Source organism: Sus scrofa, chromosome 2 (assembly GCF_054392235.1).
Source record: "Sus scrofa isolate SSC_HxYL_T2T_F1_AM1 chromosome 2, Sscrofa_HxYL_maternal_Yorkshire_Landrace_v2.0, whole genome shotgun sequence".
Lineage (NCBI taxonomy): Eukaryota > Metazoa > Chordata > Mammalia > Artiodactyla > Suidae > Sus > Sus scrofa.
In genome coordinates this window covers 95,115,809-95,143,110 of record NC_139384.1, presented here as the reverse complement: position 1 = coordinate 95,143,110, position 27,302 = coordinate 95,115,809, and the positions used below count along the sequence as shown (strand labels likewise).

Below are 27,302 nucleotides of genomic sequence, written 5' to 3'. Positions count from 1 at the left end.
TGCTGTAGGTGCAGCCCTAAAAAGACAAAAAAAAAAAAAAAAAAAGAATTTTGTCTGTTATATCCTACCACCTACCACCTCTAACCAGAGATGAGGGGTTAGAATCTTAACCCAAGAGAATGAGCAAGAAGGCTATTCTGGAGACAATCTGAGATGTGAAATACCTGGAGTCCTTGTGGTACCTTATACAAACGACAAAGGCATGTGTTTGTCAAGATGGATATAGCTCTAAGCGACAGCACACAGCTTTGCAAGCAGCGTGCTCTAGATTTTACACAGCGCATAAGCTGGACATCTAAACTTTTTTTTTCCCCCTCAAGTCAAAGACAGTAGTTCTCATTTGTTAGGCAAATGATCTATGAAGAATCTGCTCATCAGGGATCCTGAAGAAAATTTAAACAGATGGTCATACATAACCCTAGAAGAAGCTCCAACCTCAGGAACCCTTGTTTCTATGCTTAGGGATCCAGCGATGTATCCTGATACTCCTCTCAAATGACAGAGTAAGAAGTTCAAGGCCCACCACCTTAAGTGGGTTTTTTTGTTAGTCCAGGCGCTAAGACCCAGGTGAGCCTGAAAATTAGAGCTGAAAGTAATCAGCTTCTAATCAAAAGAGACAGTAATGAAATTAGGAGGAACTGCATTTTGCAGGCATTTAGCAAGCTCTAATTGTATGCTATCTAAATTCTGGCTTGTAAAGCCAGTTGAATCACCATAATTAGCCTATTTTGGGAAGGCAGCATTCTGAGAGCCAGAGGTTTCAGGCTCATAGAAAAATCTTCCCAGGGGGTACAGCTGGTGTAGAAATCTAAATCCTTGGGTGCCATTGAGGGTGGGTGGCCCTTGGGGAACTTGGGGACACCTCAAGGCGAGGGGACAGGAAAAGCCAACTTTGAACAAACCTTGGCTCCTTCTTCCCCATCCAGACCTTAGAAACTGTCACTTATCCTTGGTAAAAAATTGTGGGAACAGCTAAGTAATTAATGAATAAAAATAATCTATGTCCTGGGTGCCAACTATGTGCCAGAGAGGCAAAGAAAGAGGGAGGGGGAGAAGGGAAATTTGGAAAAATCACAAAGCCCAGAAAACTGTGGCTTTTGTTTGGAAAATAGAGTCAAGAGTCAACTGATGTGTTCACTGGGTTATACAGTCCACTCACACCAGGGGCCTAACAGGACTTCCCTGCCCAATGCTATAGATTCTCCACTCACCAGAAGGCCGTGGAGGTGTTAAGTGTAAATGAAAAATAGAAGACAATACAAAAAGAAAGCATGGGAAACCACTAACGCTAAATGTTGATATAAAGCTAAATGCTAACAGAAGTTCATGAGCCAACACTGGCGCCACCTGAGTAATGGAAACTCCTTTATGCTTTTCTGTTTCCCAAAATATATTACTTAAATGATCAGGGGGAAAAAAAAGAGTTAATTTTTAAAAACCGACATACAGAGACAAGTAAAATATCACTGCTTAAGATCCCACACATATGCAATGTGCAGGTCTGAAATAGACGCAGGTTTGCACTCAGAATTAGAGATGTGCTGAGATGATAAATAGTGTGGGTGGAGACGAGGAAGGAAAAATGACAACATCTGCCAGTGCTGGACAGCCAAGCAGCCAGTAGCCTTGGCTTTGCAGCTCAACTCTGCCTCTTACAATGGCCCTAATACCATAGAAATCTCTCAAGTCTTCCCAAAAACTAGGATTACTTCCCTACCTCAGAGAGGAGACATGAGGACTGAAGTAAGATGTGAAATGCGGCAAAGGGTTGCAGAAAAGGTCACCCTGCCACACTGTTGGTGGGAATGTAAATTGGTGCAGCCACGATGGAAAACAGTATGGAAGTTCTTCAAAAAACTAAAAATAGAGTTGCCATATAATCCTCCAATCTCACTCCTAGGCATATATCCAGAGAAAGCTCTAACTCAAAAAATACATGCACCCCAATGTTCATAGAAGCACTATTTACAAAAGTCAAGATATGGAAGCAATTTAAATGTCCACCAACAGACAAACGGATAAAGACAATGCGGTACACCTATACAATGGAATACTAATCAACCATGAAAAAGAATGAAATAACCTCATTTGTAGCAATGTGGATGGACCCTAGACATTATTATACTAAGTGAAGTAAGTCAGACGGAGAGACATATATGATAACACTTATATGCGGAATCTAAAATATGACACAGATGAACTTAGCTATGAAACAAAAATGGACTCACAGACATAGAGAACAGACTTGTAGTTGCCAAGGGGGAAGAGGAGTAGGGGAGGGATGGACTTGGAGTTTTGAGATTAGCAGATGCAAATGTTTACATAAGTTGGATAAGCAACAAGATCTGATGGTATAGAAAAGGAAACTATATTCAATATCCTATAATAAACCATCACAGAAAATTGAAAGAATATGAAAAACAATATGTATGTATGTGTATATATATATATATATATATACACACATACACACATATATATATCTAAATCACTTTGCTGTATAGCAGAAATACAATATTGTAAATCAACTAAAATAAATTTTTAAACTAATTTTTTAAAAAAGAACAAAGATGTGAGTGTGAACACCTAGCAGGACCACCCCACAGTGGTCTTTTACACCACCCAGGAAAACTGGAACCTAACGAACAGACAACCCTCCCCTGGCTGAATATGCAGAACTATGTCACAAGAAAAAAAGCAAAGCTGTCTTTCTTTAAAAATGAATCTACCCAACGCCTAAGAATGCAAGCAACCCAAATATCCAACCATGGGTGGACAGAAGCAAAACATGGCATATACATACTATGAAATATTACTCAGCCTTAAAGAAGAAAATCATGACACATGTTTCAACTTGGCTCAACCTTGAAGACATTCTATAAAGGCAAATAGTCACAAAAGCGAAAAGACTATCATTCCACCTACATGAGGTAACTAGATTTTGGCTGTCACATGCATAAAGAAACTCTGGAAAGAAAAGAATAAACATTTAACAAATGGGTGAGTATGTCAAGGAGAGTGTTAGGGCCAGACAAACAGGGACAGGGTGAATGGGAAATTTTTACTTTAAAACTTTTAATAATTGTTTAAATTTTTGGACCATGTGAATCTATCTTTTCAAAAAATTAATATATAACTTGAATTTTTAAAACACATTTTATTGTTCAGAGTAAAAATTACTACCTCAATCAAAATTGGGATGTTTTGGATTTCCTGCTACAGTGCAACAGGATCAGCAGTATCTCTGCAGCACCAGGACATAGGTTCAATCCCTGACCCAGCCCAGGGGGTTAAAGGATCTGGGGTTGCAGCAGCAGCTGCAGTATAGGTTGTAACTGCAGCTCGGATCTGATACAAGGAACTCCATATGCCACCGGGTGGCCAAAAATGAAAAAAAAAAAAAAAATATTGGGTTGTTTTACTGACTATCAAGATACAAGGCTTCTCCAGTTTGCATCCACTTCACAAAGGATACGTTTGTGCTGCCTCTCAGGGCAAACAGCCAACAGGGAGGACCCAGCCATCGGTTCAGCTGAACAGAGTCAAGTCCCTGAACTCACCTTGTCAACAACCTTCAGGTCACAGCCCGCCTTCAGCAGGATTTCCACCAGTTCCACATTTCCACGATCAGCAGCTACATGCAAAGGAGTTTGCTGCCTCTGCCATGAGCAATTTCAGAAATACAATCCAAGCACATTAAGGAGGGGGGAAAACGTGCATAGTGAAAGACAAGGGGCAAGCAGAGGTGTCCTACCTAGGAATAAAGGAGAACAGGTAAGTCATGCATTTTTTAATAGGTACAGGGGACATTCACGGTAGTGTAATTTATAACAGGGAAAAAATCAAAAGGAAGTTATACGTTTAATAAGAAGACTCATGAGATAAATTATGATGTGTCCACCTATTGGAATAATAGGCAACCATTACAAATGATTTTTTTAAATGACTTCAATAAGAGATACCTAGGATAGTCAAGTTCACAGATATGAGGTAAAATGTTGGCTTCCAGAGGGAAGGGGAGAAGGAAATAGGAGTTATTTATTTACTGAGTATGGAGTTTCAGTTAGGGAAAACAAAGTTTTGGAGATGGATGGTATGATAGTTATATACATTGTGAATGGACCTAATGCTACAGAACTGTACACTCAAAAATAGTTAAAATGGTAAATTGTTACACGTATTTTACCAGAATAAAAAATGATTTCAAAGATTTTTTGAATGAGAAAAATGCTTGTAACATTAAAAACCTTACAACACAGCATTCTAGCTGAGCTCATTTATATATGAAAGTAGAGAGAAAGAAAAGGAAATGCATTTGTGATGTTAAGAATGGTTAATGTCCAGGGAGTTCCCGTTGGGGCACAGTAGAAACGAATCCGGCAAGTATCCATGAGATGTGGGTTCCATCCCTGGCCTTGCTCAGTGAGTTAAGGATCCAGCATTGCTGTGAGCTGTGGTGTAGGTCACAGAGGTGGCTCAGATCCCATGTTGCTGTGGCTGTGGTATAGGCTGGAAGCTACAGCTCCAATTTGAACCCTAGCCTGGAAAATTCCATATGCTGAAGGTGCAGCCCTAAAAAACAAAAAACAAAAAAAAGAGAGAGAAAGAGAGTGGGAGAATGGTGAACATCTAGATGGAGGATTAGAGGTTATTTTTATTTCCTTTGGATGCTTTTCTCTACTTTATAAATTTTCTACATTATAATGTATAAAGGGATGCAAGACTTTTCATTTCTTTCTGGAATAATCATTTCCGTATCAAGAGGATAAGAGTGTTTCAGAGTGATATATAAAATCACAAGAAAATCATATCTTAACCTCCCAACAAGAAGAATACTGATGGGAAGACATTTCTAAATATTAGGACAGAAAGGAACATTGATGATGATTCAGCCCAACCACTAAACCAGAGAGAAGATCCAGGGTCACACAGCTGGGCCCAGGACTCGTCCTACTACAGCACGGAACAAACCTGCTTGGGATGTTAACATAATTAATGTCAAAAAGTATTTACTCAAGACCCACTTTCAGGTGCAATGTACCCCTCTGGAGGGTTCATGATCCAAGATGTCCAAGTTACGCTGACAGACCCACCAAATGTCTACACTAACAGGGAACAGAGATACAAGTGTCACACATCAAAACCACAGTATCTCTCGCCTATTTTTTTTTCTTCCCTCTTTTTAGGGCTGCACCTGTAGCATATTGAGGTTCCAAGGCTAGGGGTCAAATTGGAGCTGTAGCCACCAGCCTACACCAGAGCCACCGCCATGGGGGATCCGAGCCTCATCTGTGACCTACATCACAGCTCACAGCAACGCTGGATCCTTGACCCACTGAGCGAGTCCAGGGATCAAACCCTTGTCCTCATGGATGCTAGCTGGTTTTGCTAACCACTGAGCCATGATGGAACTCTAAAACCATAGCATCTCCCTGCAACTAAACTGCTAGAGGTCTAGAAGGCAGGAAATGTACCATAATGTTCTCTTTCCTTTTCTTTTACATTGTGTGTATTCCTGGTCTAACCAAAAATCGTAAATGATAACATCTACTTCTATAACTGAGGGGCAGCTTAGCTGCTCCTTCTCGGGAATAGATCCAGCCAATTCTGATGAAACTGGAATCACACGTGAGCTCTGTCCACGTGTGGAGCAAAGATGCTGCCCCTGAGCAAAGACCTGGGGCTTTAACGTAATTGAACACACGTTTAACAACAAGAGGGCTTTTCTTCCCCCAGACTTTTGTGACTGTCAAAGGCCAGGGAGGAAGATGGTCTCCGGAGAAGGAAGGGATGGAAGGGGACTCAAGTCCCCATTTGGCTCAGGGCACCAGTGTGACCTCAGAGGCTGGAGCTGGAGCAGTCTGCAGAGATCTGAGTCAGTGCTCTGGTTTCACAGAGGAGGAAACTGAGGGTTACCCGGTGGGTCAGGACAGGCATGCCCACTGTTCACGGCTGCTCCCTTACCTAGAAGGAGGCAGCCAAGAAGCGGGGAGGAGTCCAGAGGAAGAGGACAGGCCATCCTAGAGCAAGCCCTGGTTCAGACAGCTCCCTCTTTGTCCTCTTGCTTCTTCCACCTCAGTATTTCCACTTCCAGCCAGTGATGGCTGCCTTTTATGGGGCCTTTGATTCAGCTCTAGAGGAGTGAATTCATGGTGCCTTTTTTTTTTTTTTTAATTCCAAGAGGTCTCTTTTGCCTTTGGGCAAAAAGAAGATACATTTACCATTTGTGTCTATAACACAAAAACAAAGCTTCCTTCTTGTGGAGAAGGGCTCCCCTCCAATGACAACATCTCACACTGGGGGAGTAGCTTTGCATTTAAAGAGCCTCTGGCAATTTACCCTCTGAGCTACTGTTTTTCAGAAGTACTCAGCCTGTTAAATGTGAACAGTTTAAAAATGCACTGGCTGAATCCCAGTTTGTGTTTGAAAAAGACAAAATATGTGTGTGCAAGTGGGGGTTAGAGAAGAAAAAGGATTTAAAATAAAAAAAAAAAAGTGCGTATTTCTCCCAGGAATCTTTAAAGCACCCTGAACTTAATCAAAACCACCGCTAAACACACACAGTGTTGAAACAAGACAGACTCTCCAGGTTCTGATGGGCCTGGCTTACCTGATTTAAGATGTCAACATCATGCTGGGCACCTAATAAGCTGTTTACCACTGTGATATGGTTGTTGCTAACAGCTAAATGAAGAGGAGACTCCTTAGGCTGCAGGGAAAAAAAAAAGAAACGAAAATTTCACATTCAAAAGATCCTGGCTTCATCATTCAGATCAAAAGGCGACTCATTTTAGCAGACATTTCCTGACCACCTCCTGAACTGCCCAACATGGTGGCAGGCTCTTCGTAAGTCTTCAGCAGTCATTTCCAGGCCAGGCTGTACAACAAACCCATGCACCTTCAATCCACTTCCCCACTTCATGCGTTTTAGAACTTGACCCTGAGCACCTACTATGGGCCAGGTTCTTTTCAGGATGTTAGGGATTTAGTGATGAACATGGCCCATTCTCAGGAGTATTTCATATCATAGGGTAAGAAAATACTCCTATCTTTAAGTCACAGAATAAACACATAGCTACAAATTGTGATAAGTGATTTGGAGGAAAAGTGGAGAGTGGTTTAAGAGTATATATATACACACAGGGGTGGGCCTGGGGTCAACCCTTCTGGCGGTCAAAAAAGGCTTTCCTCGAAATGCCATACTCTTGGATTAGAAGAATTAATATTAATAAAATAGCTATGCTACTCAAAACAATCTACAGATTTCATGCAATCCCTATCAAGTTACCCATGTCATTTTTCACAGAATTAAAACAAACAATCCTAAAATTTATATGGAACCATAAAAGACCCAACATTGCCAAAGCAATCCTGAGGAAAAATAACAAAGGTAGAGGTATAACCCTCCTAGACTTCAGACTATACTACAAAGCTATAGTAATTAGGAGTTCCCATCATGGCACAGCAGAACCAAATCCTACTAGGAACCATGAGGTTGTGGGTTCGATCCCTGGCCTCTCTCAGTGGGTTAAGGATCTGGCGTTGCCTGTGAGCTGTGAGTGTAGGTCACAGACATGACTCAGATCCCACGTTGTTGTGGCCGTGGTGTAGGCCAGCAATGGTAGCTCTCATTGGACCCCTAGCCTGGGAACTTCCATATGCCGCAGGTGCAGCCCTAGAAAACAAAAGCAAAAAAAAAAAAAGAAAGAAAAGAAAGAAAGAAAGCTACAGTAATCAAAAAAGCGTGATACTGGTACAAAAACAGACAAATGGATCACAGGAACAGATAGAGAGCCCAGAAATAAGCCCATACACCTACAGTCAGTTAATCTTCAACAAAGGAGGTAAGAATATACCAAAGGAAAAAAGTCTCTTCAGCAAGTGGTATCAGTACAGACATGTGCAAATCAAAAGTTAGAACACACTCTCACATCATGCACAAAAATAAACTCTCACATCATGCACAAAAAAATGACTTAAAGACTTAAATTTAAGACATAACATCATAAAACTCCTAGAAGACAACACAGGCAAAACATCTCTGACAGTAAATCATACAAAAGTTTTTTAGGTCATTCTCCCAAGGCAATAGAAATAAAAAACAAAAATAAGTAAATGAAACCTTATCAAACTTATAAGCTTTTGCACAGCAAAGGAAATTATAAACAAAACAAAAAGACAACCTACAAAATGAGAGAAAATATTTGCAAATGATGCCTGATAAAGGCTGGATTTCCAAAATATACAAATAGCTCATACAACTCAGTAAAAACAACAAAAAACAAACCAATTGAAAAACGGGCAGAAAACCTAAAAAGACATTTCTCCAAAGATGACATCCAGATGGCCAATAGGCACATGAAAAGTTGCTCGTTATTGTTAATTATTAGAGAAATGCAAATCAAAACTACAATGAGATACACCTCACACCAGTCAGAACGGTCATCATCAAAAAGTTTACAAATAGCAAATGCTGGAGGGGTATGGAGAAAAGGGAACCCCTCCTCACTAATTTGGTGAGCTGCTATGGAAAACAGTATGGTGGTTTCTCAAAAAACTAAAAATAGACTTGCCATATAATCTTCCAATCCCACTCCTGGACATATACCCAGAAAATACAAAAACTATTTTGAAAAGATACATGCACCCCAATGTTCATAGTAGCACTATTTACAATTGCCAAGACATGAAAGCAACTTAAATGTCCATCGACATGCAAATGGAATATGTGGTACATATATACAATAGATTACTACTCTGCCATAAAAAAAGAATGAAATAATGCCATTTGCAGCAACATGAACAGACCTAGAGATTATATACCAAGTGAACTAAGACAAAGACCAATACCACATGATATCACTTATATGTGAAATCAAAAATATGACACAGATGGGATTTCCCCGGGTGGCACAGTGGGTTAAGGATATGGTGTTCTCACCGCAGTGGCTTAGGTCACTGCTGTGATGAGGGTTTGATCCCTGGTCCTGGAACTTCCATGTGCTGCAGACATGGCTGAAAAAAAAAAAAAGATAACAGAAATAATCATATCTATACAAGAGAAACAGACTCACAGACATAGAGAATAGACTTGTGGGTGCCAAGAGGGAGGTGGGTGGGGAAAGGAAGGATTGAGTTTGGGATTAGCAGATGCAAGCTATTATATACAGGATGGATAAACAACAAAGTCCTACTGTATAGCACAAGGAACTATATTCAATATCTTGTGATTAACTGTAACGGAAAAGTATATATTTGTATAACTGAATCATTTTGCTGTACAACAGAAATTAACAAAACACTTAAAAAAAAAAAGATTAAAATCAATATTGTAAAAATGCCATACTACCCAAAGCAATCTACAGATTCAATGCAATCCCTATCAAATTACCCATGACATTTTTCACAGAACTAGAACAAACAATCCAAACATTTATATGGAACCACAAAAGACCCAGAATCGCCAAAGCAATCCTGAGAAACAAAAACCAAGCAGGAGGCATAACTCTCCCAGACTTCAAGAAATACTACAAAGCCACAGTCATCAAAACAGTGTGGTACTGGTACTAAAACAGACAGACAGACCAATGGAACAGAATAGAGAACCCGGAAATAAACCCTGACACCTATGGTCAATTAATCTTTGACAAGGGAGGTAAGAACATAAAATGGGAAAAAGAAAGTCTATTCAGCAGGCATTGCTGGGAAACCTGGACAGCAGCATGCAAAGCAATGAAACTAGAACACACCCTTACACCATGCACAAAAATAAACTCCAAATGGCTGAAAGACTTAAATATACAACAGGACACCATCAAACTCCTAGAAGAGAACATAGGCAAAACACTCTCTGACATCAACATCATGAATATTTTCTCAGGTCAGTCTCCCAAAGCAATAGAAATTAGAGCAAAAATAAACCCATGGGACCTCATCAAACTGAAAAGCTTTTGCACAGCAAAGGAAACCCAAAAGAAAACAAAAAGACAACTAAGAGAATGGGAGAAAACAGTTTCAAATGATGCAACTGACAAGGGCTTAATCTCTAGAATATATAAACAACTTATACAACCCAACAGCAAAAAAAACCAATCAATCAATGGAAAAATGGGCGAAAGACCTGAATAGACATTTCTCCAAAGAAGATATACAGATGGCCAACAAACACATGAAAAAATGCTCAACATCACTGATTATAAGAGAAATGCACATCAAAACTACCATGAGATACCACCTCACACCAGTCAGAATGGCCATCATTAATAAATCGACAAATAACAAGTGCTGGAGGGGCTGTGGAGAAAAGGAAACCCTCCTGCACTGTTGGTGGGAATGTAAACTGGTACAGCCACTATGGAGAACAGTTTGGAGATACCTTAGAAATCTATACATAGAACTTCCATATGACCCTGCAATCCCACTCTTGGGCATCTATCCAGACAAAACTCTACTTAAAAGAGACACATACACCCGCATGTTCATTGCAGCACTATTCACAATAGCCAGGACATGGAAACAACCCACATGTCCATCGACAGATGACTGGATTCGGAAGAGGTGGTATATATACACAATGGAATACTACTCAGCCATAAAAAAGGATGACATCATGCCATTTGCAGCAACATGGATGGAACTAGAGAATCTCATCCTGAGGGACATGAGCCAGAAAAACAAATACCATATGATATCACTTATAACTGGAATCTAATATCCAGCACAAATGAACATCTCCTCAGAAAAGAAAATCATGGACTTGGAGAAGAGACTTGTGGTTGCCTGATGGGAGGGGGAGGGAGTGGGAGGGATCGGGAGCTTGGGCTTATCAGACACAACTTAGAATAGATTTACAAGGAGATCCTGCTGAGTAGCATTGAGAACTATGTCTAGATACTCATGTTGCAACAGAACAAAGGGTGGGGGAAAAAATGTAATTGTAATGTATACATGTAAGGATAACCTGACCCCCTTGCTGTACAGTGGGAAAATAAAAAAAAATAAAAGAAAAAAAAAATTACAACTCACTAAGGCCTTGGATAGTGGTTAGCATTTTCAGCAATAAACTATTTTAAAATTTAACAAAAAAAAAGCTTTCCTGAAGAATTAACATCTGAGCTCAAATATGAAAGCTAAGGAAGCATTAAATAGACTTAACTGCAGGACTTCTCAGAGCCTTCAAAGAGCTCAAGTGCAGTAAGAATAGCTACAAGGAAGGAATAGCATTCACGTTCAGCATTTCCTGAGTTGCTCTGACCTAGGACTCCTTCTTCCTACAGCATGTTTTGGGCCGAATGCCCCACTGGCCCAGGGGTAGTGCTCGTGCTCAGCTCTTCCTCCTGAGTCTAGCCACTGCGTATCCACAAAGCCCTTGCAGTCTGCTCCCCTTTCCTTCCCCTTTCAACGCACTCAGCCACCTCCACCGTGGGCTTCTTACAGGCTCAGTGCCCACCTCCACAGAAATAAACACAGCGCCTACTGCCTAACTCCTGCCAAGCTGCCACTGTCCCCAGCAGGCTCAAGAGAAATCACATCTCTGGAGGTCAAAAATGCAGCTCCTAGGGGTGGGGGAAAGGTGAGGAGAACACAGTTGCGGCGTCAATTGAGGGGAGGGGGATCTAGTTGGGGGGGGCGGGGAGCAGGGGTGCAGGTGCAAAAGAGCAGGGGCAGAAGGTCCAGTGAGACCGAATGGAGAGCAGGAGTTGAGCCCAGAGGCAAAGTGAGTGGGAAGAAGGAACTCCGAGGCTGCGAGGGTGGTTGGTGATGACAGGGTTCCGGGCTGCTCTAAGGAACAGATGATCTCCATCAGCGTCGATTATGCACATCCATCAGTATCAGTTAAGCACATCCAACATATTCAGTGAAGGGTACTCACTATACATGCATTTCCCCAACAGGTTTGTACTGTTTTCAACACCAGGGGAGTTTCATTCCTAACTACCTTAGGAGGTAGGTCTTCTATTCCCCACTTTATCTATCAGGCATGGAGGTTAAATGACTTCCACGAGGCACTGGAGGTAGAAGTGGTACAAATAGGAATTGGATCCAGACCTTCCTGATTCCAACAGCAGCACCAGGCTCCTTTCCAGGAAATAGGGGTGGATGGATGGAAGATGTTATGAGCTGGCAAGGGATTCGCCAGCACATAGAGGAGGAGGAGAGGAGGGGCAGGTGGGATGGCATGGTCGCAAGCTGTCCGAGGGTGAGCAGGGGAAATGGGAGACAGACAGGGCAGAAGGATGGCAGGAGGGGAAGGCTTTCTACGCAGGTCTCTTCTGCTCAGGGAGAACCTTCTCTCTACAGACACTAGATATGAAAAAAGAGAATCTATCCTTCATCCCAGGGGCATTGGCAGTGCACTTCGTGCTGGACCACTGGCCTTGCTGGGGCCCAGTCCCTCCTAAGAAACAGGAAGCATCCTTGGATGGGCAGACAAGTTTAGAGCCCGTTGCCCGAAGGCCATTCTCCAAAAACAACCAGTCACGGTTTAAATCATATCCCTTTGCTCTGGTTGTTTTTTGTTTGTTTGGGTTTTTTTGTTTTTTTCTTTTTAGGGCACCACCTGCAGCATATGGAGTTTTCCAGGCTAGGGGTCAAATCAGAGCTGCAGCTGCTGGCTACACCACAGACCTCTCTCTGTTAATACAGCAAATAGCAATGGCCAAACAAGATCAGAGGAAAGAATATTCTCACAGGAGAAACGAAAGTAGGGTGAAAAATAGAGGAATGTTGCCCCATGGAATTCCAGCACAGTAGGCCTTTGTTAATTCTACCAAAGCCAATTCAAACTTCGGGGAACCTCAGTCAGTATCCAGGACTGACTTTTCAAAAGAAAAACAAGATGGGTCACTAAAAGTGAGAAAAAAATAATCATTCTCCTTCCTACGAACAGGAGCATTATCATTTTCTCAGATTGATAAATTTAATATAAGAATGGCATTTCTAGATGCATGAGATCATTTAACTGCAGCAAATATACATCTTTAAAACACGAAGATTTCATTTTGTTCAAGAACTTCAATGACTCTCTAAAATTCATCCCTCGGATTTTATTTCTCAAGACTAAGATTCAGTCTCCAAAAGCAGTCAGTCGGCCCTTGGAGAAAGAATTTCTCCTTTGTGATCACAGCGTCTCCCCCATGGCCCCTCCCCCCAGTGTATCTGCAAGGAGCATCACCCAGCACAGCCTCCCAGAGCCAGGATCAAAGCCCGTGCTATGGGGTCAGAGACTCACTTCCACCTTCTGGTGCAGGTCAACGTTCTCACTGAGAAGAAAGCCGACAAGCGGTGCGTGGCCATTCCGAGTTGCTGTTTGCAAGGGGCTGATATTGAGCTGTAAGACACAGGTGGACAGAGAAGGCAGGGAGGGATTCCCGTTGGAATCTAGCAGACTTTCTAGTGACTCGTCACACGGTCATCAGTTAAGACAATGAGGCAGTATGACTACTTGGAAAAGAAAATCCCACGTGTTTCTGAGTCTTTTGGTGACTCTTCGTTGTTTCTAGGTGTCTCCCATTTAACAGTCAGAGTGAGGAGTTCCCATCGTGGCTCAGGGGCCAACAAACCTGACTAGTATCCATGAGGGTGCTGGTTCAATCCCTGGCCTCACTCAGGCAGTGAAGGATCCTGCATTGCCACAGCTGTGGTGTAGGTTGCAGATGTGGTTCAGATCTCACATTGCTGTAACTGTGGTGCAGGCTGGCAGCTGCAGCTCCAATTAGACCCCTGGCCTGGGAACTTGCATACGCCGTAGGTGTGGCAAAAGAAAAGAAGAGTCAAAGTCTTAAACAACACAAGCCTCTGGCAAATCTGAGTTAAAGCTCTTTCCCTTCTCCTGGAAGAAGGAAGTGAACGAGAGCCAAGTCTTCTTTCTATAAATACTCAACCCTCCTCCTTGAGCCAATATAGCTGAACTTGGTATAGGCACCAAGAAATGCATTAACATTGGCACCAAGCTCTGACAACTTACCAGCAACTCTCTGCTCTGGCGTCCATCCTACACAAATGCAGTTTCCCTCACAGCCTTTCCACTCACCTCCTCTAGCGCCTCCTTCACTCTGCTACCTGCTGCCTTCCTCCGCCCTCACCACCCCAGGCTCACCTGTCTTCACTTAGTGCCCCTACCAGATGGCAAAGCACTTAGGTCAGAACCGACTCTTCATTATTCTGCTGCCCTCCAAGGGCCTGGCAATAAGACAAGATCAATTAAGGAGTTCCCTTCGTGGCTCAGTGGTTAACAAACCCGACTAGGAACCATGAGGTTGAGGGTTCAATCCCTGGCCTTGCTCAGTGGGTTAAGGATCTGGCATTGCCATGAGCTGTGGTGTAGGTCGAAGACGCAGCTCGGAACTGGTGTGGCTGTGGCTATGGTGTAGGCCAGCGGCTACAGCTCCAATTCGACCCCCAGCTTGGGAACCTCCATATGCTGCGGGAGCAGCCCTAGAAAAGGCAAAAAGACAAAAAAGAAAAAAAAAGGGGGGGGCAGAGCAGTATGCACTAGAATCTGTGTTGTGGGGGGTCTGAGCACTTGCAGGTGAAGTCTGTGAGCCTCTCGAACCCTCAGGGCCGTCCAGCAGGAAGAAGGGAAGTGAGCTGGGGGGACGCAGCCACAAAGGGGCCCTCTGGCACTGACATCCCATTGGAGAGCCTCATGTCTGAGGGGAGGGTGCAGGAAGGGATAGGTTCTCGAAACCAAACGCTTTGCCTCTAAGGAGAAACCCAATCTTTGTGATGGGGTTCCTCGCCTCACTGGAGGTTCTCCTCTGAGGTGAAACCTGCCACCGCATAACTGACCCAACGCGAGAATCTTCCAGCTGAGCTCACTCATCCCTCAGCGCCGTGAAAGAGAAGAGTACACTGTTCTGCGCCCCGTGCTTTGGATCGAATTTTTTATGAAGCGACAGATACGTGGTACAAATGCTCACAGGAATGATACACAGTCTGACCAACTGGTGTCTGGCTCCAGCCGATGCTAAATGCCTCTATGACCTTGAATAACTGGCCTCCCAAGGATGGGCCTCTATGGCCTCTCTGTAAAAATGACAGAACCACCTACGTTATTAGTTTTCTACTACTGCCAATAACAAATTATCACACACTTAATACCTTAACCCATACCTTAACCCCCACCCTCATCTTACAGTTCTGGAGCTCAGAAGTCTAAAAGGAGACTCCCTGGGTGAAAATAAAGGCCTTGAAGGAGGACTTTCAGGAGAATCATTTCTTTGGGTTTTTTTTTTCCATCTGTAAAAATCACTCACACCTCCTGGCTTATGGCCCCCTTCCTCTAGCTTCAGAGCCAGAAGTGGGGTGCCGAGTCCTTCTCATTCGGCAGTCCTCTGACCCTGCTTGCCTCCTTCTGCTTTAAAGACCCTTGTGATGACATTAGGCTCACCTGGATGATCCTGTTGTTACGCCAGATGATGAGCCACCTTCATTCCACCTGCAACCTTAATGCCCCTTTGCCATGTAACCTCACATATAGGTGCCCAGGATCACAATGTGGACATCTTTGGGGGCCATTATTCTGCCTACCACACCATCCTGCCTCTTTCTCTCAAACCACAGCAATACTGGGACAATAAATGAGCTCGTAAATGTGCACAATAATCATAACTATCATTGTATTCAGTCCACAAAATATCATTGAGCACTTACCATGTGTCAGGCGCTGTGTTAGAAAAGGAGAGGCTGTGACTACACTGACAAGATCTCTGATGCAATTTTCTAGTAGGGGTCGACCATCAACTGGTAGATCAGTAAATCAGGAGATTTAGAATAAATCCATTTATTAGAGCCTAGACATTATTAGAAGAATAACATCAGCTAGGCATTCCCGCCACAGATCAGTGGTTAATGAATCCAACTAGGATCCATGAAGACAGAGGTTCAATCCCTGGCCTCGCTCATTGGGTTAAGGATCTGCGTTGCTGTGGCTGAGGCATAGGCCGGCAACTGTAGTTCCGATTTGACCCCTAGCCTGGGAACCTCCATATGCTGCGGGTGCAGCCCTAAAAAGACAAAAACAAATTTTTTTTTAAAAAAAGAACACTATCAGCGAGTGGTAATGAGAACACTACAATGAGAAATAAAATAACACGTCTAGATGGTTACTTTCCAATGAGTGATCAAGAAACTGCTTCTTGGATACAGTGACATTTAAACTGAGATCAGAATGGTGGGAAATGCCTTCTACCCCCACCCTCACCCCTCACCCCACTGGGAATATCCGAAGCAGAAACAAGGGTTGTGAAGAGCCCAAAGCCAGGAACCTTATGGTAGGAAGAGCTGTAGGAGTCCATGGCATTTTACACATGAGATACTACAGGCACAGTGTGCAGGGCCTAGAGACTTTTTTTTGGCCGTGCCCTCAGCATGTGGAAATTCCTGGGCCAGAAATCAAATCCGAGTCAAAGCTGTGACCTAATACCACAGCAGTGACAATGTTGGATCCTTAACCCGCTGAGACATGTAAGAACTCCCCTGCAGACTTTTTAAGAGACAAATAACTGAAATCTTTTAAAAAACTGATTCCAAGATACAGGAAAAAAACCACAAAGTCGAAGTGAATATTTAATTGACATACTCATACTTCATTGATTGTTAAATGCAGTATTCATAAAACACTCATTATATTTGTAAACGTAATATGTAGGTTAAGATTTTTCACCTCCCTCAAATTCTCAAGAATGCAGAGTTCTAATAAATCAGGGTCAATCGTAAATTAGGGGAGTTTATCATATGCAAATAAAATGCACAGATAAAAATACCTTTTAGGAGTTCCCATCTTGGCTCAGTAGAAATGAATCTGACTAGCATCCATAAGGATGCAGTTTTGATCCCTGGCCTTGCTCAGTGGGTTAAGGATCCAGCGTTGCCATGAGCTGTGGTGTAGGTTGCAGACACAGCTCGGATCCTGCGTTGCTGTGGTTGTGGTGTAGGCTGGCAGCTGTAGCTCCGATTCCACCCCTAGCCTGGGAACCTCAATATGCCACAGGTATAGCCCTAAAAAAAAACCTTTTAAAAATAGTTTACTGGAGTTGGAGTTCCCTGGTGGCTCAGCAGGCTAAGGATCCAGCACTGTCACTGCTGTGACTCAGGTTTGATACCTGGTCTGGGAACTTGCACATGCCAAGCCAAAAAAATAAATATATATATTTACAGCAAAAGAAAATACGTACTTCACATGAAATGTGGGGGTATTTAAATATATTTGGCAAGATGTGAAGATAGGGCCTTTGGAAATATGAAATTCTTAAGGTCCACAAAAGTCCTCACTGCACCAGCTATGGCTAGGAAGGCCGGGAAACCAGCCTGCCGCCTAAACTCTGGGCAGCCTCTCACCTAGGAGGGGTGAATGGAGGAAGCCTCCACAGGCAGCTAAATCCATAATTCCCCTCCAATTACATCCTCAGAAATGACTCAACCTTAGTTGGGGTGGGGGTGCACAGCAAGCTCCTGGAGACCAGACTAATCAATGTCAGGGGGGAAAGTATTTCCAAGATCAAAGACAAGAATCACCTACAGATGGGAAAGCAAAATGACTCTAACACAACCCTGGTGTGGCCGTCCTGCTGGCTTCTTGCTTCAAACCCTCACTTCCCCAGGGTCTTTCCTGGGTCGGGTGGAGACAGGTGCAGACCTCAGTGGGGGCTGAGGCTTATGATCCAGGAAATGTGCTAATGAACTCAAGGGGGAAAAGTCAAGACAATGTAAAGGCTGCAAAATGGATTTAGGACAATTTCCAGGCTGCCTGGATGAGGCCAAAGCCATAGGATAAGGACAACATGGAGCCTGCAGTCCTGGTGGGGGCGGGGGGAGAATGAGAGCATGTGAAAGCCATTAAAAAGCAAAACCCTTCTGAGGGCCAAATAATGAAGTACAGACAGGAGGGACCCGACAGTAGGGAGCCCATAAGGATCTTGCTAATGAGGGAGGCTTTCCCTTTCCAGGGACACTTTCCAGGGTGGCTGCAGACGGGTGGGCATGGCAGGAAGGGTACCTGGGCAATGACAGAAAAACAGAACTGCTCTCATATTCCAAATATTTCCTGTTCCCCATGAATTCTTACCTTTGGGTTCATTTATTGCATAAATAACTTGCAACATCAGTGGGAATCCCTCTACTTTTCACTCTCACAATCTTGTTCATGTATAAATTTGATACAGTGAAAACTACAGGTATGGACATACATTGTTTTTTCAATTAGTGTTCTATCATAAGCATTTTTCTTTTTCTTTTTCTTTTTTTTTTGTCTTTTTGCCATTTCTTGGGCTGCTCCTGCGGCATATGGGATGTTCCCAAGCTAGGGGTCTAATCAGAGCTGTAGCCACCAGCCTACGCCAGAGCCACAGCAACGCGGGATCCGAGCCGCGTCTGCAACCTACACCACAGCTCACGGCAACGCCGGATCGTTAACCCACTGAGCAAGGGCAGGGACCGAACCCGCAACCTCATGGTTCCTAGTCGGGTTCGTTAACCACTGCGCCACAACAGGAACTCCCGTATAAGCATTTTAATTTATCCAAAAGATTTAGTATTTACCTTTTTTTTTTTTTAATCTTTTTGTCTTTTTAGGGCAGCACCTTCAGCATATGGAGGTTCCCAGGCTAGGGGTCTAATCAGAGCTATAGCTGCCAGCCTAAGCCACAGCCATAGCAATGTAGGATCTGAGCTGCATCTGCGACCTACACCACAGCTCATGGCAACACCAGATCCTTAACCCAATGAGCAAGGCCAAGGATCGAACCCACAACCTCATGGTTCCTAGTCGGATCGTGTCCTCTGTGCCATGACGGGAACTCCCTAGTATTTATCATTAATGTTTCTTAATAGCTACATAATTGGAAAAGAAACAGGTATGCCTTGGACGTCCCACTGTGGCTCCCTCAGTGGCAACGAACCTGACTAGTATCCATGAGGACGCAGGTTCAGTTTCTGGCCCCCCTGGGTTAAGGATCTGGCATTGCTGTGAGCCGCGGTGTAGGTCACAGATGCAGCTCAGATCTGGCATTGCTGTGGCTGTGGTGTAGGCTTGTGGCTACAGTTCCAATTTGACCCCTAGCCTGGGAACTTCCATGCACTGCAGGTGTGGCCCTAAACAAAAAGAGAGAGAAGGAGTCCCCATCGTGGCACAGTGGTTAACGAATCCGACTGGGAACCATGAGGTTGCGGGTTTGATCCCTGGCCTTGTTCAGTGGGTGAAGGATCTGGCATTGCCGTGAGCTGTGGTGTGGGTCACAGACGCGGCTTGGATCCCGCGTTGCTGTGGCTCTGGCGTAGGCTGGTGGCTACAGCTCCGATTAGACCCCTAGCCTGGGAACCTCCATATGCCGTGGGAGCAGCCCAAGAAAAGGCAAAAAAAAAAAAAAAAAAAGACCAAAAAAAAAAAGAGAGAGAGAGAAAAAGGATTAAACAAAAATGTACATGCCTGCCTACAGAATACAGGAGAATAAAATATTACCAGTTTAGGACTCTATCCTTTTTTTTGGCAGTGCCCATGGCGTGTTGAATTTCCAGGGCCAGGGATCAAACAAACCCGCACCATAGCAGTAACCAGAGCCACAGAAGTGGCAAAGCAGACCCTTAAGCCACTGAGCCACCAGGGAGCTCCTGGAACTTTATTCTTCAGTCTAATGTTTAGCTCTATACTTTTTGAAAAGGAATTATTTATACACTGTGCTGATATGCTAAGTTTTCATGTATACATATGAAATGTACATATATGTAACTTTTTAGAAAAGAGCTGCAGAGCAGTATACACATATATGCACATACATGTGTGTATTTGTGTGTGTGTGTATATATACATACAGAAAGAGAAAGAGAGAGTGGGCTACCATTTACGTGTGTCAATATGTACATGTGCACATGATTAATAGCAATTCCTGCAAGATTAAATAAACTACTAATAATGTTAGTTTGGTGGAGGTGAAATTGAGAGGAGGAGTTGGAATAAGATTTTTTTTCATCATATACACTTTGGTACTATTCAAATTCTTCATTATTTTCATATGCTAAAACGAATTAGAAAAACAGAAAAAGAAAGTCAAGCCATTTAAAGATAAATTGCAGTGGTTAGAAGTGCATGCCCTGAGCGCAAATCCTTGCACTGTCACTGAATAGGTGTAGGATCCTGGATGATCCTCAACTTTTCTAAATTCTCGTTTCCTCATCTGAAAAATGAAGTTCCAAAGATCTTAGCACCAAAGTATATTGTATTAAGAAGAAGGCACCATCCTATCTTCTTCAAGCTCCACAATGACCGCTTGGGTTTTTATACAGTTTTTCTTTCAGCATCTACTATGTTTCAGCCAGGTAGGTACTGTTTCCAGAGAGAAAACAAAGTAGAATAAAAGCATGTATTTGAGAAATAACTATCTGCTACTTCTGCCCTATTTTCTGCCCTATACCTTCTCAAAATAAATATGAAGAATGGTACCATTTTTGACTAAATGTTTTTTTTTTTTGTTGTTGTTGTTGTTGTTTTTGTTTGTTTGTTTGTTTGTTTGTTTGTTTTTTTTGTCTCTTTGCTATTTCTTTGGGCCGCTCCCGCGGCATATGGAGGTTCCCAGGCTAGGGGTCGAATAGGAGCTGTACCCACCGGCCTACGCCAGAGCCACAGCAACGCAGGATCCGAGCCGCGTCTGCAGCCTACACCACAGCTCACGGCAACGCCGGATCGTTAACCCACTGAGCAAGGGCAGGGACCGAACCCGCAACCTCATGGTTCCTAGTCGGATTCGTTAACCACTGCGCCACAACGGGAACTCCCTTGACTAAATGTTAATAGGGAAATATGAGAGGTAAATCATTAATTCTGACCTCAAAGTGAGCAAATTATTAATTCAGTCAGCCCTCCAAATCCCTCCACATCCTCGGTTCTGCATTGGCAGAGTCAACCAATCACAGGTCCAACACAGATGGTTAAATCTACAGATGTGGAACTGCAGGTACGGACTGTATTAGACCATTTTTCTTTTTTCTTTTCTTTTATCTCATCTCATCTCATCTCATCTCATCTCATCTCATCTCATCTCATCTCAACTCATCTCATCTCATTTTATTTGCTGCATCCTCAGCAGGCAAAAGTTCCCAGGCCAGGGATCGAACCACGTCACAGCAGTAAACTGAGACATAACAGCAACAATGCCAGATCCTTAACCCATTAAGCCACTAGGGAATGCCATGTATTACACCATTTTATATAAGGAATTGGAGCATCCGCAGATTTTGATACCCCCCCAAGCAGACCCTAGAATCAATCCCCAACAGATATGAGGGATGACAGTATTAATACTACGAAAGCCCAGAAAATGGGTTGACGCAGGACCCAGAGAGCACTCTGAGTCCCCTCCCTGTGTGAGTGAAAGGCCTGGAGCACGTACTTTGTTTGGAATGTTGATATCACTCCCTGCTGCCAGTAGCACTCTGCTGCATTCTTCATGGCCTCCTTCAACAGCTAGGAAGAATGGTGTTTCGCCCATCTAACAAAAGGAAAAAAAGGTCAAATTCATTGCACCTTGGCATAGAATGAAATTACTTGAGAAACAGTATGCTTTCTCTCTCTCTCCTTCGGGCATTCCTTTTAGTGGATAACATCTATTTGAGCATCTGTGTGCCCACTTATACTGCCAAGACTATATGCTTTGGCACAGTTAAACTGCACAACAACTCTGTGGGGTCAGGCTTATCATTCACACTTTACAGATAAGGAAGAAGCCTAAGCTGAAAAGTGGCAAGGCTAGGATCAAGTCTAGCTGTTTGGCTCCAAAGCCTGCATTCTTTTTTTAATGTTTTTTTATTTCTTTTTTTTTTTTCTTTTCCCACTGTACAGCAAGGGGATCAAGTTATCCTTACATGTATACATTACAATTACATTTTTTCCCCCACCCTTTGTTCTGTTGCAACATGAGTATCTAGACAAAGTTCTCAATGCTACTCAGCAGGATCTCCTTGTAAATCTATTCTAAGTTGTGTCTGATAAGCCCAAGCTCCCGATCCCTCCCACTCCCTCCCCCTCCCATCAGGCAGCCACAAGTCTCTTCTTCAAGTCCATGATTTTCTTTTCTGAGGAGATGTTCATTTGTGCTGGATATTAGATTCCAGTTATAAGTGATATCATATGGTATTTGTCTTTGTCTTTCTGGCTCATTTCACTCAGTATGAGATTCTCTAGTTCCATCCATGTTGCTGCAAACAGCATTATGTCATTCTTTTTTATGACTGAGTAGTATTCCATTGTGTATATATACCACATCTTCCGAATCCAGTCATCTGTCGATGGACATGTGGGTTGTTTCCATGTTCTGGCTATTGTGACTAGAGCTGCAATGAACACGCGGGTGCATGTGTCTCTTTTAAATAGAGTTTTGTCCGGATAGATGCCCAAGCGTGGGATTGTAGGGTCATATGGAAGTTCTATGTATAGATTTCTAAGGTATCTCCAAACTGTTCTCCAAAGCCTGCATTCTTAATTACTTTGTTATGCTGCCTCCTTTAATACTTTCCCTCCATCGCTCATACTCTCAACCTTTATTAATTAATCTAACAAACATTATTAGACACCTAGTGTTTGTTAGACACTAGGAGGCACTGGGATTGGAAAGACAACTAGGATACAGACCCTGCCTACGAAAAGGGAATAGCTACCGCAGAAACTGGCACAACAGTGTAAATCAACTATACTTTAATAAAAAATAATAATAATAAGGTAAAAATAATTTTTAAAAGATAAACCAAATAAAAGGAAAACTTCAATTTCTAAAGGAAAAAAGAAGGTAACAATCCATTAAGAAAGATATACACAGAAATGAGGAACTATAGTGCCGTATGAAGCATACAAAAAGAGAAATATATTTGTAGCAAGAACAGCTTTAGGAGTTCCCATTGTGGCACAGTGGAAACAAATTCCACTACTAACCATCAGGTTGTGGGTTCAATCCCCAGCCTCACTCAGTGGGTTAAGGATCCAGCATTGCCATGAGCTGTGGTGTAGGTCGCAGATGTGGCTTGGATCCTGCATTGCTGTGGTGTATGTGGGTAGCTGTGGCTCCAAATTGGTCTGGGAATTTCCATATGCCACCTGTGTGGCCCTAAAAAGCCAAAAAAAAAAAAAAAAAAAAAGAACAGTTTTAACCTTTAAAACTGATTTAAAATATTGTGTGTCATTTTATTTATTTTTTGCTTTCTAGGGCTGTACCTGCGAAACATGGAGGTTCCCAGTCTAGGAGTCGAATCGGAGCTGAGGCTGCCAGCCTACACCCCAGCCACAACAACACAGGATCTGAGCCACATCTGTGACCTATACCACAGCTCACGGCCATGCTATATCCTTAACCCACCGAGAGAGACCAGGGATTGAATTCTCATCTGCATGGATATTAGCCGGGGTTTGTTACCTGCTAAGCCACAATGGAGACTCCTGTACCTCGTTTTTAAAAAAATCTAATACCCTATCTCAGTAATTAAGATTCCTGAAACTCATTATGATAAACACTAGTAGGAAAAAAGTGAGTTGAGTTTAGGCCAAGACATAGAAAAGAAGGAAATGGTCTCACACAATAGCTACTTAGATATTTCCCCTCCTCATGCAAATTCTTTCCTAAAAATATTGGGAAGAAATGCAGAAGTCTGTCCCCAGGCCCTAACCCCTTGGACATGATCCTGTTTAACAGCTGCATGACGATAAAGTCAGAAGATTTTCCTCGTTGCTAATTAGGTATGAACAATCATATTAACAGGAACAAAAGAGCATGGAACCAATGTTCCTATCCCACAGAGATGGAAAAATTGTTTCCCAGTGGCTTTACCTGACAGCCATCTGTTAGAAAGGAATTTCTTCTCATAATCTGCCTTCTCATTTTGCCAGGAAAAGAGATGCCAAAAGGCAAGACCCAGTGGAAAAATATTTGCAAAAATCATGAAGGAAAGAATTCACGTCTTTAATATATCAAGAGCCTAGTAAACCTTCATTATCGTTGACCCAATAATCCTACCTCTAAGAATATACCCAAAGGAAACGGTGAAGAAGACAGACTTGAGTTTGCATGCAAAGAGGTTTATGACAGGATTACATTCATAATCAAGAAAAACTGAACAAAACATAAATGTCCAAGAGCTAAAACAGAGTTAAATGAATGTGAGGCAGCCGCTAAAAATATGTATGCATAGGAACACAAAGAAAACTGGGAAGAAAACACATCAGATATTTACAAGGTAATCCTTTCCATGTAGAGAAAATATAAGTGCTATCTATTTTTTTATTTTTTATTTTTTTGTCTTTTTAGAGTCACACCCATGGCATATGGAGGTTCCCAGGCTAGGGGTTGAATCGGAGCTGTAGCCGCTGGCCTACATCACAGCTCAAGGCAACGCCGGATCTTTAACCCACTGAGCAAGGCCAGGGATTGAACCTGCATCCTCATGGATGCTAGTCAGATCCCTTTCCATTGAGCCACAATGGGAACTCCAACTTTTTATCTCAATCTTATCAAATTTATATTTCTGGTATACATTTTATAGGTACATTGCTTAAATCATACACGGACATGTGATGAGAGGGGCATGCTCAAACTTTCTTTATTGATCTGAATTTGCTACCAAGAATGTTTGGAGACCAGTGCTCTACAGCATAGTCCCAGGAGTCACTCCAAATGGCTTGGCAATGGCTTATGTCAGGAAACCGAGGCAGCTAAGACTGTGTGTACATTATGGGCCTCATCTAATACCATCACTCTATGCTTTACTTTGTGCATATAAAACCTATCATAATCTGCAAGTACAGTTTTGGTTTTATTTATTTATTTATTTAGCTTTTTAGGGCCGCACCCATGGCACATGGAAGTTTCCAGGCTAGGGGTCGAATTGGAGCTTCTGCTGCTGGTCTGTGCCACAGCCACAGCCACAGCCACACGGGATCCGAGCTGTGTCCGCGACCCACACCACAGCTCACATCAAAGACGGATCCTTAACTCACTGAGGGAGGCCAGGGATCAAACCCACATCCTCACGGTTCCTAGTCAGGTTTGTTAACCACTGAATCACAAAGGGAACTCCCTGAAAGTACAGTTTGTTAGACTTCAGGACTTCTCTCCAGTGGGCCCTGACTCAAAATTAGCTAAACATTGGATAAAACTCAAATGCACACATTCCAGTGGTAAACTATTAAAACAGAACAGAGCAAGGATGACTAAGACTTTAAATTAAATTCCAGGACTGGATCTCTACATGGATTTGTGAAAGTCCAATGTCCATTACGCCTAAGACTTAGCCTAGCTGATTTGTGTTCTTTTTGGGTGTCTCACACATCATTCATAACTTTTATTTGAGAAAACCAAACCTCTAGGATCTTCCCTAAGTTAAATCAGTTCAACCTGATCATCACTCCGCCAGATGCTCACACACAAATGAAGGCTCTATTTCTGTCCATGATCCTCAGCTGAGAGCCTGGCTTACATCCTCCCAGGGATGGAAGAGAAAAAAAGGATAATAACGATATGTACCACTAATGCGGATGCTAGCCAAGATCCCACTTATTGGGTCCAGAAAGTGGATCACAATGGATACCACCTGTTTCACATTTACCACGTGCCAGGCACTATTCCCTGTGCTAAGCGTGTGACACAGCCTTTCATTTTAAACCTCACTAAGGCCTTAGGAGGCAATTCGACAGATAAGGAAACTAAGGCTGACAGGGGCCAAGTAATATGCCCAAGATCATGCAGCTGGAAGGACAGAGCTAAGATTAGACCCAGGCAGTCAGAGCCCAGCTCTTAATCTCTGTGGACCAATCCAGAGATGCATGGGGGCAGGCTGACTGGCTTCCTTGGTCCCAAGGGGATACAGACTTTCCCCAGGCATCACACATATCCACTTTCGCAGCCTCTAATTTTCATTATGTCGCCCACAGTTGCTCTCTTTGTGACCATACTCCATGGACTCTAAGGCACAGACTGCTTCTCACGTCACCATGTCTGAGATCTGGATGCATTCGCAATCTGAGTCGAGCAGGTAGCAGACATGATATAGCTGTCACTGCCTGTGATGTGCTTTAAATCAGAATGAGTGTCAGTGGCTTAGAAGAAAATCTCGGAATATATAGCAGGGCACCTTTTGAAGAAAAACTATCACAAGCACCTTTGAAGGCACAGAAGACAATGTTTTATTTGGAAAAGGAAGGACATCAAGACTCTGGGAGTCCCCGTTGTGACTTAGCGGTTAACAAACCTGACTAGCTAGAATCCATAAGGATGCAGGTTCGATCCCTGGCCTCACTCAGCGGGTTAAGGATCTGGAGTTGCCATGAGCTGTGGTGTAGGTCACAGACACGGCTCGGATTCCGAGTTGCTGTGACTGTGGTGTAGGCTGGCAGCTGTAGCTCTGATTCGACCCCTAGCCTGGGAACCTCTGTATGCCATGGGGGTGTGGCCCTAAAAAGGAAAAAAAAAGGACATCAAGACTCCAAATAAGACAATGATTCAAAAGAATCAAACTCTATGTGTGAAGTATAGGAATACTTAACCAACTTACTTTGCATATTTGATCCTTTATGTATGTATCATGAAAAACCAAAGTCTAAAAACTCTTTCAATAAGCATAAAATATTCTAAGTGACAAGAAAGCTTTTTTTGTGCCTAGTGTAACTGGCAGCATTATTTTTTCCCAATATTACATAAAATAATAATGTGCCTTATGATTAATGTGTCTTAAGTTATATGATTATAACATTACTTCTTAAAATATCTCTCAGGAGAGGCACCAAGTTAGAATTCACCAGAACATTAACCTATGAAGTCTGGGAGTTCCCTGGTGGTCTAGTGGTTAGGACTTGGCACTTTCGCCGCTGTAGCCCAGGTTCAACCCCTGGGCTGCAGGGATGAGATTCCACATCAAGCCACTGCACACTGCAGCCAAAAATAAGCCAATCAGTCAACCAACCATGAGGTCCAAGAAGACTCCACTTACCCAAGTCTCCAGGTGGTTCCAAAGGCAGTGACCCCAAGGTTAAAAAGTGACTACCCAGAGCAGATGACTCACAAGTCAGCCTCCACAGACACAGCCTCTCCACTGAACCCCAGACCTAATTTCTATCTCCCTGCTGCCCTCCACCTGCATACACCCCTCAAAGTGAACCCAGCCAAACCCATATCAATGACCTTACTCACCCTCTCTTCCCCTATGTGCCACAGCTCAGGAATGGGCACCCCACCCTCCCACTAGTCCAAGCCAAACAGCTGGGGGTCAGAAAGCCTCCAAGGTACCAGCCTCCCCAGGCACCAGATCCCCCTTCAGATGACTGTGTGAGA

General features: G+C 43.1%; 1 protein-coding gene across 29 annotated transcripts in view; it reads right to left on the bottom strand.

The window, feature by feature from the left end:
• Positions 1-27,302, bottom strand: part of ANKDD1B (ankyrin repeat and death domain containing 1B) — a 67,687-nt gene that overhangs the window by 11,662 nt on the left and 28,723 nt on the right. For 17 of the 29 annotated variants that reach the window (XR_014838082.1, XM_085013844.1, XM_085013846.1 and 14 more), the window contains 4 exons: positions 21,384-21,482; positions 13,232-13,330; positions 6,611-6,709; positions 3,561-3,659 (listed from right to left, as the gene is read on the bottom strand). Coding sequence is in view for 24 of the 29 variants with exons in the window: in XM_085013844.1 (XP_084869970.1) it covers positions 3,561-3,659; positions 6,611-6,709; positions 13,232-13,330; positions 21,384-21,482 (396 nt within the window). In the remaining 5 variants the exon portion in view is untranslated. Of the gene's footprint in view, positions 1-3,560; positions 3,755-6,610; positions 6,710-13,231; positions 13,331-15,654; positions 15,795-21,383; positions 21,483-27,302 lie in introns of those variants that run through there. The other 12 variants (XM_085013845.1, XM_013994917.3, XM_085013860.1 and 9 more) reach the window with 4 other exon arrangements.